A 12471-nucleotide genomic window follows, 5' to 3' on the forward strand; every position below is an offset into this window, starting at 1 on the left:
GGGCTGGTGGAAAAGCTGCTGGCTTTTGTGTCTGTTCTGTTGTAACGCAGAACCACGGAAGCTCCCCTCTCCGTTGTTGATAATAATGCAACTCATTACTTTTGTCATCTAATGATCATCGGCGTGATCGCTCAGAGCGAGAGCCAACCTCGCCTTGCACACATAACTGGTACTGGAAGGTAAAACAGATTTGTCATTTACGATCTGACCGCTAAGCCCCACTTTGTGCTCCATTATTGTGATTAACTTCTGCATAAGAGATGCTTGCCCAATTGTCATTTGCGATCCCGCAGTGGGCGCAAGCTGCCGTGCTTCCCCCGAGCCCCGCCGGCCAATCGGATGGGACTGTGTTGTTCGGACTGGTAAATGCCTGCCCTGTCGCAGAGCCACCCCACAGTGATTTCGTTTTTGTCTCTCTTCTTCCCACACCCCTACTGGACTTGGGGGAACGGCACCGCTACATATGTCAGCTACCGTTTCACACCACAAGCGAAAATGCTGCGGTCCCGCTGTTGACCCAACAGAGCCAGCAGTTGTACATGGGAAACCGACCCTCGCTTTGCACCACAGAGATGTTGGTCACCGGTGTCCTGCCAGCTGAGATCCGTCGTGTCAGTTGCCTTGTGGCTATCTGCAGTGGAGTCCACGTTCCAAAACCGAAGTTCTTTTCTGGCCTCATCACCAACAAGCCGATTTGACTCTGCCTGATTATAATAACGAAGGCAGTCCAAAAGAATATGCACAGCCTCACTGTACGTCACATTGAATCACCACACCGGCCACACAGAGCGGACCGCAGCCTCATTTCTTTAGACAAACGCACGCTGAGGGGGAAATGTCCTGGGAGAAGGCACCCAAAGCTACTTGTGCAAGCTGGGCGTAGATTTACATTTTAGTGAAATAGCATTCATTTTTCTTTTTTGGCTGATGCAAGCCCTCACTGACCAGTGCCCTGCTCTACTCTAATAACTGAGCACGCTATGTTTCTGAGCTTTGCTGAACACTAAGAAATTGGGGTGTGTGTGTGTGTGAGAGAGAGAGAGAGATTCTAAATTGCAAGCCATAAACACAACCATTTGTTACCATGTGAAAGGAGGAAAGCGCTCAATTTGGAGCTCTTTTTCACGTTGCTGATTAGAAAGAATCAAGCTTTATATTCTAGGACCCATTCAGGCTGGTGAAAACATAGTCAGTTTTGATTATGAAGGCAGAGATGCAGACCTAGACAGGAGCTACATGCTGATATGCATGCTATCAGAATGATTTATGCAAATTATGCATATTATTCCCAAAGGAATTCCTCCTCAAACTGCCAGGATAAATTGCCGGAAATTAGCCATAAAATCTGTCGTGCTAGGAGCAAAAGGTGAAGGCCACTGGGAAAGCAAGGACATTCAGCTTCTGGAATCTTCCAGGTTATGATGGTGGCTGTTATTTTCCCTGGATGCTGAGGAAGAGACGGTTTTCTTCTGAATCCCATGCAAGTCTTTTATCTTTGAAATTTTTCCAACAAAAGCTGACCCACATTTTATTTACAGCTAGCAAAAAAGAAATTAAGTGTTAAGCCACCGCAGAAAGCACTACTACAATTACTTTACTATTAACTGCCTAAGTGATTATTAAATGCTTGAGCCTGGCTTTAAAGATGTAGCTATTCTGAAGGGTGGAGAAAAAACCCACCAGCAGTGTTCTTCGGCTGGGAGATGGTTTTAATGTCCAATGGATATACCTATCACACAGCATTTTTCTCTTGCCAACCTTTCCTTCCTACAAAAACCCTAGCTACTGACTTTCTGCCCAAGTACAGCACCGCAGGCTTCTGTCTGTGACGGGCCGTCCCAGCTGTCTCCCCCACCTCCTCCTTGCTATGATGATCCAAGACCACCATGACTCCCCCTTGGTGTTCAATGGATCTGATTAAGAAAGAGTTCCCTTTTCAATCAAAGCTATTGGTAATGAGCTTAATGGCAAATTGAGAGCACTGTTCCAGAGCAGTCATATTTTAATAAGCTGTTACTTGCTTGTGTCCTTCAGAAAGCACCGTTCTCGAGGTTTTACGACTATGCTCATTTTCAAGCATCATTCGTTTTGTTCAAGAGGACTTGACTCTACATTCAGAGACGCAAGACTACTGTTTGCGGAAGGGGGACTTGGTAGCCATCTTTCCTCCAGCCATACATTATGACCCGGAGGTCTTTGAGGCTCCAGAGGTAAACAAGCATCAAGCGGTCGTGGCTCCTTCTTAGATAACTGTGAGAACATTCCTCTTCCTCACACTATCTTTCCATAGCTTCCTTTTGCCACCTTGTTCCAGGAGGAATTTGAGATGGATTGATGGCTTATGTCCTGCCTTCCTGTGGGAAAATTTTCCTACTTACTGAAGTGTTTCCTAAGGATCTTTTTCCTACTTACTGAAGTGTTTCCTAAGGATCTCTCTCCAAAGGTTTTGTGGTCTGTAAATAGAAATATAATGATGAGACTGGATGCTGACTTCTTCAAATGAAAGGCATTGTACCTTGGCCATCATTAGCTTTAGGCCAAAAATAGGTTGTGCTTGGCAGAGATTGTTGAAAACCGTGGAGGGCTAGCTATTGGTGGGTGGCTCAGAGAATAAATAAGGATGACTGTTTTGCTAAGTGTTTCTAGAATGGGGTTGACTGTCCCCAGATCAAATGCCATCATTGCTGTACTTAAGCCCATATACTTTTTCACCACTTACCACAGGTATATGCCCCTTTTTGATCAGTCAGAATGGCAACCCGAGATTGTAAAGCTGCTGCTCCCGGGTGAAGCTCTGAGGGTAATTGTGTCATCTCCTTGTATTTTTTTCTGAAGCTGGAGTTAATGAATATCAAAGACTGGAAATTAATCCACCCTGGCTCATCCCTTAATACCACTTCAGAGGTTCACCACCTGCATGCAAATTGAATGCAGTCATAGTCTGCCTGAGTGTCTCATGAAGTAGTGTTGTTGTTATAGTGGTTTTTGTATAGAAAACGCTATTTTTCAAAGGTAAACTACGTTGCTCTTTTTGAGCAGTTCATAGCAGGATCACTTTTAAAGCATTTCTAAGTCAGATGGTTTGCAGCCAGGCTAGATTAAAATAGTTTTGAATTTTGGAAATTAATAAGAAGAGGAGAGACTCCAAATGCAATGAGATAACTTACATCTATTGCACCAGCAAAGGCAAATTTTTTCAAGTGAGGGGGAAAGTATACATATGTTTCCTCTGTGTTTCAGAAGAAGAGACGTTATATGTAGGTGACAGCAAATCAGAAGTAGGGTATTAGTGAGTGCATGAAAATTCTGCAGACAACTGGCTTTGTCTCCACATTTATAAATATAAAAAAAAAATTCCACACATACATATTCAATAAATGGGGCAGATAATAACTAATATTTGAAAAATATCTAAAATTTTAACTTTTATTTTTATCTATAATTTTTAAATTTAACTTCTATTTATTATTTTCATTATGTGACTACTCCATTACTCATTAAGTTTACCATTCATATCATGATGGCAGAATCAACATTAAAGTTATCAGCAATACATGTTATCAGTTATCAAGTTATCAGCACGATACATGTTTACCAAATTACCTCTATTTTTGCGGTACTGTTCTTTGGTCCCCAAAATTAACTAGGTAATTTTTTTTGCCAATGTTGTCTTCCCTAAATTAGTTGTGGAATGATGATCATTATCGGCCCAGAAAAATATGGCATGGTTCAGAATCATTTTTATATGATTTAGCAAGGACTTACATAAACATTCATTCTATAAACATTTACTGAGTACCTACCGCTATCAGGCAGATAGCTTTATTCCTGTGATTTTTATCAACGTAGAATGACAATAAGTAGATGCCATAGATGCTCATAGAATGGATGCCCATCTGAAGCCACCATCCCTTGACAGTAAAAAAAGAGAAGGAAATCCTGGGAAATTCTGTCCTGGGCCATCTGTCCCTGAGAGCATTGACCCAGAAGCTCTTCAGAAGCTCATATTCCCCACTGCCTATGTTTTGTGCCCTATAGATCTTGAATGGAAAGACCAGGCCTTAGATACAGAAAACAGACAGTAGCTCTGAGTCCAGAAATTTGAGGAAGACTAGATCCAGATGTAAGTATAGGCCTTCTTTGAAGACACAGAGACTGAAGAACCTTCACAGAACATAGGTTCTCCCAACCCAATGATGCATGATTTCAGGATGTTCAAGCCCAAGAGACTCTAGAATATGACATTCCAAAAAGAGTCCATGGTCTTCCTTCACACAACTCTCTATTCCTAGAATTTTCCTTCTTGTCCACTCAAGAGGTTCCAGATTACTCCACAAGAATCATCCTTCATCACTCTTCTTTGGCAGTGTTCCTGATTCCCACATCGTTCCTCAGAGAATTGGCCATTGCCAACTCTGTGTCCTGTTGGACCTATGTTACACTGCAAAGCACCTGCTGCTTTCCAATTACTTGTTTGTTTGTCTGTGTTCCCATATGCTGAAAGCTCCAGAAGGGGTAAGACCACATCACTCACTGTCTTCTCTGCATTCTCAGTGCCCAGCACAGGAGGCTGTCCACAAGGCAAATAAATAAGGCGTTGCTGGAATGGATGAATGCTCTGAAAGTGAAAATACACTTCAATTAGAATTTTAAATTACCACCAATATTGCATATTCAAATATGTACTGGGCCTAACTAGAACAAATGGATGAAATGGCTTGTGTATAAATGTAGCAATACTATCAGGAGTGGTAAAAACTATGGGGAAAGGAGAGCCCAGAGCTATCTAAGTAAGACCATTTGGTTACTTATGAATTAGCCTTCAGCTCTTAAAAGCATGTAGGCCTAGCATGGCTGAGTCATTTAAAAAAAAAAAAAAAAAACTCAGAAAACAGATTTTGGGGTAAACTTCAGAATTTTTAAAGGTTTGGGAAAATAATGTTTAAAAACACAAAAATGGGCTAAGCAAAAAGTGTTTGGGGACCTAACTGGGTCTATAAGCTATCAACATGTAACTTCTGTGTAAAGAATTATTATTTTCCTGAATATCGGGTGCTTAGTTTATTGTGATATTAACCACTTAGGTGGTTCTTGCCTACACGGGAAATAAATTGGCAGCTGAAATTGAAGACAATGAGAGCGCGCAGGAAACACCCTTCTCAGTTTTCCTTTCCCTCTTTTTTTTTTTTTTTTTTGGTCTAAATGCTATTCAAAAAAGCCTAGATAATTTAACTAGGAATAGATAGCTTTTGAAATTTTTCTGAAGCCTTCCTCAAATTTACATCTATTATTAGCCAGAATTCAAGCATCTGGCGCTCAAATAATTGGTAAATAGTGATGATTTCCTTTCTGCCAAAATGCAGCATCCTGACCTGGAGCTATGGAGAGGAGCAAATCTGTTGGTTGGTTTTTCTGTGACCAGACAAGTTAAGGTACAAAGGGAAGCCTGGAAACACCATGGAGCCATAGGGAAGAAACAGCAAACTTTTAAGGTGGTAACGCTTTAACACAGCCAAGTAGCCTTCTAAAGTAAGGACACAGGGAAACAAGAAAGTAATTACAAAGCCATTGGAGCGGAGCGCTCCCAAAAGCTCTGAAAGTGAAAGACCTTATTTGACCTCATGCAAGTCTGCCCTATCTAACTTCTCAGCCGTGTAGGGATTCTAAAATGATAAAATGAATTTGAAAGCCCTTGAATAAATTCTAAATCACTATTAAAAACTGTTGTAGCAATATTATTCTGATTATTGTCACTGCTCTACAAATATGCTCATCATAACAAATGAGGAAATACTCTACTTTTTTGTCTGTACCTCAAATTGGAAGAGATAATGCCACCAGTCTACTTCAAGGAAACAAATATATACTGAGCATCTGTTATCCAGAAAGCATTTTGATAGGCATAATGGCGAGGGGGTGGTGGCACAGAAATTTAAAAGACCCTTGTCTTTAAGAGCTTAGAGTTTAGGGAATTGGTCTTATCACATGGCTATGTTCTCAGGGCTAAGTGCTTTTTGTTGAGAGGGTTTCTGCCACACCAGTAAATTGGCCTTCATACTCATTCTGTTGGAACCATCAGTGTGCTGGTAAAACGGCCCTCTGAGAAGCCCTGATTTTGTCAATTTTTGTGGCTTAAATATCCCACGTGGCTGATTTCATGTGACTACTGTGAAAACTCTAAACGCAGAGTTGGGAGGAGATGGGCACGCTCTCTCCTGCTAGTACAAATGAATTGGAACTTAAGTCATGCAGATAGAAAGGAACCCTGTCATCTTGCTCCCAGGAGGGCTGATTGTGTACCCAAAGGCAAGAGCGCTGCCCCTTAGTCGTCCATTCAAAACACTGACAGTCTTATTTTAAGAAGTCCGTATATTCTCGAATCTGGATTCCTACACCCCAAATGATAATTGAGTGAATCCAAACCCTGATTAAATTGTATGTCACCTACCTCAGCAAGACTTCGTTTTAATGCCTTTTTAACTTCAATGTTTGTCATACAGGAAGTCTTGAAACAAATCTCTTAAACTGAACTAAAGACAATATTCGGAGCACACAAATTAGGGTGTTCAATCCTCCTCAGTCACTTGTACCAAAACTCTTTTCTATCCAGAAAATTGTATCATGTATCCAATCTTGATTTCTCATGCTAAATATTATACCATTCTCTATTTATGAACGCTGAATATTCATCCATGCTTCATTCTCTACATGTTTATTTACCCATTCAATATCTGTGTTTTCTCCAGAAGCCTGAAGATTGCTTTTAAAATATACTTTATTGTCATGTATTTATGCATTAATTCAACAAATGTATATGGAACCTCTACTATGTACACAGCACTATGTTGGGTGCTTTGAAAATACAGAGATAAATAAGACAATGTGACAACTCCAATCTCCTGGGATTTCTTGGCTCTGCCATCTCCTGTGGGTTTAGCTCCCTCTTCAACCTGGAGGCCATTGCTGTTGCAGGCACCAGACTCACAAATAACTAGGTCCAGAGGAGAAGGGATTAAGCATATGTTTGTTTGTTTTTCTTTCTTCACAAGAAAGGAACTTCTATCAGATGTCGTCACAGATGTTTCCTCTGTAGCAGTGACGAAATTGGGTCACATACCCTATCCTCAATCAGTCAGAGGCCAGGGCAGCGTGATTACTGTGGTGGGTGCCTAGACAAACCTCAGCAGAAGAAAGATGTTCAGAAGTCAACCACAAGAATTATGAGAGGGGTGATGTGGAATTACAGTGTCATGCCCTTTCTTTCATGAATTCTCTATTCTCATCCACTTACTATTATGGCATTTAATTGACCATTTTTAGTTTTGAAGTGTTGAGCTGTGAGGGTGACTGCAAAGAGTTTATGTCAACATGATGAGTCCTGCATTTAAATTGTTCCAAATGAATGTGTGCATCTTGAGATCCTAACACTTTATTCTAGTCACTATGACCCCAGAATCTTACAGGTGAGACTACCATATTCCTTATCTTTTTGGCAAAAACCAAACCATCTCCCTAGCCTCTGCCACAGGCCTGTCCTAATATTGGTTTCTGCTCTGGCTCTGCATGCCCTGACTATGGAAAACAAACTGAAAATAAATTTTGACTCAAAAAATATATTTATGCCCATGTGCCCTTTGAGCTTGATGGTAGTAACAGAGCAAAAGAAGTTGGCTTTCCTCTTCTTGTTTCTTAATATAAACAACTAAGTAGGAATTTCTAAGACGTTTACTATAAGGAAACGGAATCAAAGCTGGTGGAAAACCAGAGGAGAGACATTGCTGAATGAGTAGAAATTTGAGGGAATTGACTGTGAACACTACCTGGAGGTCACAGGGTTGGGGGGCGTCATGCATTTATCCCACTGGCCTCTCAGAGAGCAGCACATTCACTTTGACGAAGAACAAGGCAGCCATGAAATAAAGCAGTTGTTGGCTTATTTATGAAATCGGGACACTATGAAGTCATAACCCAAGTCAAGTTTTCATTTTGTACTTCCTGACTTAAAGAGTGTGGCTACAGTGAGATCTTTTCCCAACAAATCATTTCATGAGTTAGTTAACGTGAACTGACTGGGCTATGTGAGGAGCTCCTGTCGAGTGTTCTCTCCTCAGATTAGCCAGTGAGAAGGAGGAAGGAGCAGTCCTACACTCAGGCAAGCAGGCTTGGGCCCCAGTCATGGAAAAGGTCATGAAGAGAGAGTACCATATTGTACTATATCTCCAGTAATACAGTGCATGTCAACAGAGTGTCCTTGTTCATTGCTATGGGGAGGCACGGATATTTTTAGTTTAGCACTAGTTAGATCCTATTCAGATACATCCCAGAACTGTCTGTGAGGAGGAAAATTACTTGTGTTCTAATGCAGATTAATTTGGCCTTAATGATTTCACCAACTTGCAAGTTGGACGGGAATGGAAACCACCCAAAGTGTGCCTTCCAAGCATGAATATTTATCAAAATAGGTGCCTAGGTAAAAGAAGACAAGACCAGTACCTTTAAAGGAAATTATTTCAATGGCATTCACATTGAGTGGGAAAATTAGGTCATCTGTGACGGATTTGGAAGCTGTCCACCGATTGTAAGGTTTTCACTATAACATGAAATGCTTGCAGTCTGACCTGCTTCTTTGCCTCTGACTTCATGTAGTTCATATCAAACTTGTGTGCTGAGCAGATCTAATGCTAATGAGCACCAAGTATAGGAAATACTTGGTCATTTTCATGCATGCCACGTGCATTAATTTAATCAATGGCTTAATTCACCATGGGCTGAAATAAGGTCACTCAGTTTCTTCACAGAAACTCAAGTGAGAGTAAATTAATGCCAGGCTAAACACCCTGGATAAACCAGTCCCATAATTTTCTGTAACAAGTAATGTAACTTATTTATGAAAACATATTGGAAATACCTGCCACCCTAAAGTTAACCCAAAGAGAGTCCATTGTAATAGCACCATGCTAGGAGAAATTCAGTACATCAAAAAACAAGCAAGATGGGTTTTGTGGTTTAGTTCCTCTCTAGGGCTTCATGTGAATTTCAAATTTCATTTTATGTCTATTTAACCCAATCATAAGCACTGAATCTTAGGTTGAAGTCCTCATCCATCAGGAACTGACTGGGAAGGAGTAGAAAAGGCATATTAGGCAGCTACTGGGGCCCAAGACATTCGTATCCCATCGTAACAATGGTGGCAGTGCCCTTACCTTCTACCCAACGTCCGTCCACCAAGTGGGACCATCTTAGGGAACAAAACTAAAGAGACTACCTCTTCACTTAGGAAACAGCATAAGAGAGAGGTGCGAATTAGGAAGAAGAGTCATATAGGTATGTGCTTTTCACGATGATAAGGGAGAAGTCATTTCCTAGGAGCATTGGAGTTTTTTTGAAAGTTCATTAATAATTTGCACCTAGTCAAGTTTTACTCTCTGGCATTTGCAGAATTAAAAGGAGCCTTTTTAGATGGGCAGAGAGAACGGGCCACGTTGTGGACCTGACCTCAAACTATTTCATGTAAATTTTGCACTTTAACACTCCTTGTCTCTTCTCTGCAGGAGTTTAGATTCGATCGTTTTGTAGAAGACGGTAAAAAGAAAACTGCCTTTTTCAAAAACGGGAAGAAGCTGAAGTATTACCTGCTGCCGTTTGGATTTGGGGCCAGCAAGTGTCCAGGCCGATTTTTGGCAATTGTTGAAGTAAAGCAGTTGTTGGTTATACTTTTAACTTACTTTGATTTAGAAATAATTGATGATAAACCTATGGAAGCAAACTATAGTCGACTTTTATTTGGCATTCAGCATCCGGCTTCTGATGTTTTATTCAGGTACAAAGTAAAATCTTAGAGAAGCAAAAAAGAAAGAAAAGAAATGTATCCGAACTCATCTAAATGTCCGTGGCTCATCTATTTGTTATGAATTTCTGCAAACATAATTGCTTTGTTTGTTTGTTTGTTTTTTAAAGAAAGTGCAAATTTACATTTGATCGGCAATCAGTCCCGTTCGTACCTGGTCACAAAACCCATCATAAACTAAAATAGGATGTTGACATGAAAATAGACATCAAAATCAGCATAATGATAAAATAGCTTTTTTTATGTTTTTCTACATATTGTGATGTTCTCTCGTCATGGTAAATGTACCACAATAAATTTGGCTCCGTGGGAATTTTTTTTTAAGTCACTCAGATTCTTCTCTAATACGTAAAATCACACTTTATGTACTAGTGGAAATTTGTGCTGAAAATGGACACAGTCTAACAAATTCCAAATTCTCAGAGAAGAAGGAAATTAAATTTTCATGAGATAAACTGGATGAAAATGTTCCCTTCAAGTGTAATATCAATAATGTCTATACCGCCTGGGTACGTTTGCCTTAAATGAGTTTTGCAGTTTAAATGCTCCAACTTCACTTCAATATTTAATCATCCATAAGTGTTCTTTATTATTTTGTATACTAAGGCTCAATGCAACAAAATTTCTTGTTATGTAAGAGCACTCACGTTGAGTTAGATACTGAGAAGATTTAATGTATAAGAACACACAAAACCTATTACATATTCAACATTTGCCTGAGACCTTGGTATTTGGTTTGTTAAGAGCAAATGTTAAAATCATGACAGGATTGATGGTAGCACTTGGTTTTAGTGTAAACTCTGAGGATTATGCCAGTATTGCAGTGAACTCTTTCCTAAATGCTTCCATTTATATAAACTGAGAAATCAGATCGCAGTATTTGTTCTTGACACATCACCTTTCGGACTTGGAGTTGATCTGTATTCTTTGGAGTTACACCATTATGGAATGCAGTATAATTTTAAATCCCACAATGCAGCATTGTGTCCATAATTCAGAGCTTTCTAATTTCACCTTACCAGGTGGTTATTTGGCATCTGACCTAAATGATGCCCCTGTACTTAAACAGGAAAAGCAGGTAATAAAATTCAGTTAATTTGCATCGCGTGGATTGGAACTTCTACTATTTCAGTGTTGCACTACTGTTTTTAAAAAGGAGATTGATTTTTAGAGTAACATTATAAAATACTTACAATACTTACTAATCAATAGATGCTCTAGGATTTATAGTCTCCTTCTTGAAGTACATGCTCTAAACCTTTCTTAGTGGGGCTCTGCTAGCTAAGCTCTGCTCTGGTTGATTGGAGATGTCTTTATTTTTGCCTTCATTCTTGACAGATGATTTTGCTGTGTGCACAAATCTATTTCCTCCCAGCCCTCTGAAGATACTGCATGTTCTTATGTCTTCCATCATTGCTGTAAAGAGGTTAGCCGTTACTTTAATTATTCAGAAGGCAGTCTGCCTCTTCTCTCTGATAGGGTTAATGTGTTCTTTTTGTCTTTGATGTTCTTAGTCTCAGTTTCTCACTCTTGCATGTCACAGTGCCCCTTGAGTCTGAGAATGTGTGTCTTTCATCGGGTAGGAAGTATTCTTAGCCATAATCTTGGAGTAATACCTCTCCCAGACTCTATTAGATCCTCTCTCTCTACACTCCATGTTGTTTGACCTTTCCTCCCCATTTTTTCTACCTCTATTTTATATTCTAGGTCATCTGTTTAGATCTCACTGTCATTTTGTCTCTACACCGTGTACCTAATCTGCTCTTTATCTCATCCATGGAGTTTGTTTCTTTCTTTTTATTTAACTTCATAGCATTGAGTAATCATGCTCCTTATACTTCTTAGTTCATGGTACACAATTATGATTTGTCCCCTCTGCCTTTATCTACTTACTCTATCTTATCCCTAATCTTCACTGTTATACTCCTCTCTGTCATAGGCAAACATTCTATGTGTTTGATATTTATCTTTTCATAAGTATATATTTTTATAGAACATAGTACCTGTGTGCATGTTAATTTACATAAATGAATTTTCTATATAAGAGATCCTTCTTAATTTTCTTATTAAGCTCTATGTTTTTAAAGATATATTCGTATTACTTTATATATATATGTATACACACACACACACATATATATATATATTTAATCTGTTGCTTCTAACTGCTATGCCATAACATGCACCCACCATGTTTTAAATCTCTTCATCCTGTGATAGAAACTGTATCCATCAGATACTTAATTGGGGTTAGAGGCCAAAGCAGGAACAAAAAATCCTCCCACTGCTGTGTCCACCATCTTCTACTCTGGGCTGCTACAAACTCTGTCCTCAACCCCTGTAGTGCGTGTGCACGTGCATGCACGTGCGCACACGCGCACGCATGCGCTCACACCTGCACACACACACACACACACACACACACACACACACACACACACACAGAGTCCGTGACTGCCTGCATTCTCTCTGAGATGTTCTAGATTTGTTATGTTCTATCCTCAGGTCCTTACGACCCTCTCCCTTCTGTGGGTTGATTTTGAGCCAGGGTGCCAGCTGCCAACTTGTCAGCTTTCAGTTTTTCTGATCCCACTGAATGTGCTAAGTTCAATGATTACATTTTC

At 39.9% G+C, this 12471-nt stretch overlaps 1 protein-coding gene across 1 annotated transcript in view; it reads left to right on the forward strand.

The window, feature by feature from the left end:
• Positions 1-9949, forward strand: part of LOC111155386 (25-hydroxycholesterol 7-alpha-hydroxylase) — a 64100-nt gene extending 54151 nt beyond the window's left edge. Inside the window, exons 5-6 of the mRNA XM_022515536.1 lie at positions 2035-2210; positions 9552-9949. Of these exons, the coding sequence (XP_022371244.1) occupies positions 2035-2210; positions 9552-9839 (464 nt within the window). The 3' untranslated portion in view covers positions 9840-9949. The remainder of the gene's footprint in view (positions 1-2034; positions 2211-9551) is intronic.
• The last annotated feature ends 2522 nt before the right edge of the window (positions 9950-12471 follow it).

This window comes from Enhydra lutris, unplaced genomic scaffold (assembly GCF_002288905.1).
Source record: "Enhydra lutris kenyoni isolate GAN:26980312 unplaced genomic scaffold, ASM228890v2 scaffoldscaffold41, whole genome shotgun sequence".
Lineage (NCBI taxonomy): Eukaryota > Metazoa > Chordata > Mammalia > Carnivora > Mustelidae > Enhydra > Enhydra lutris.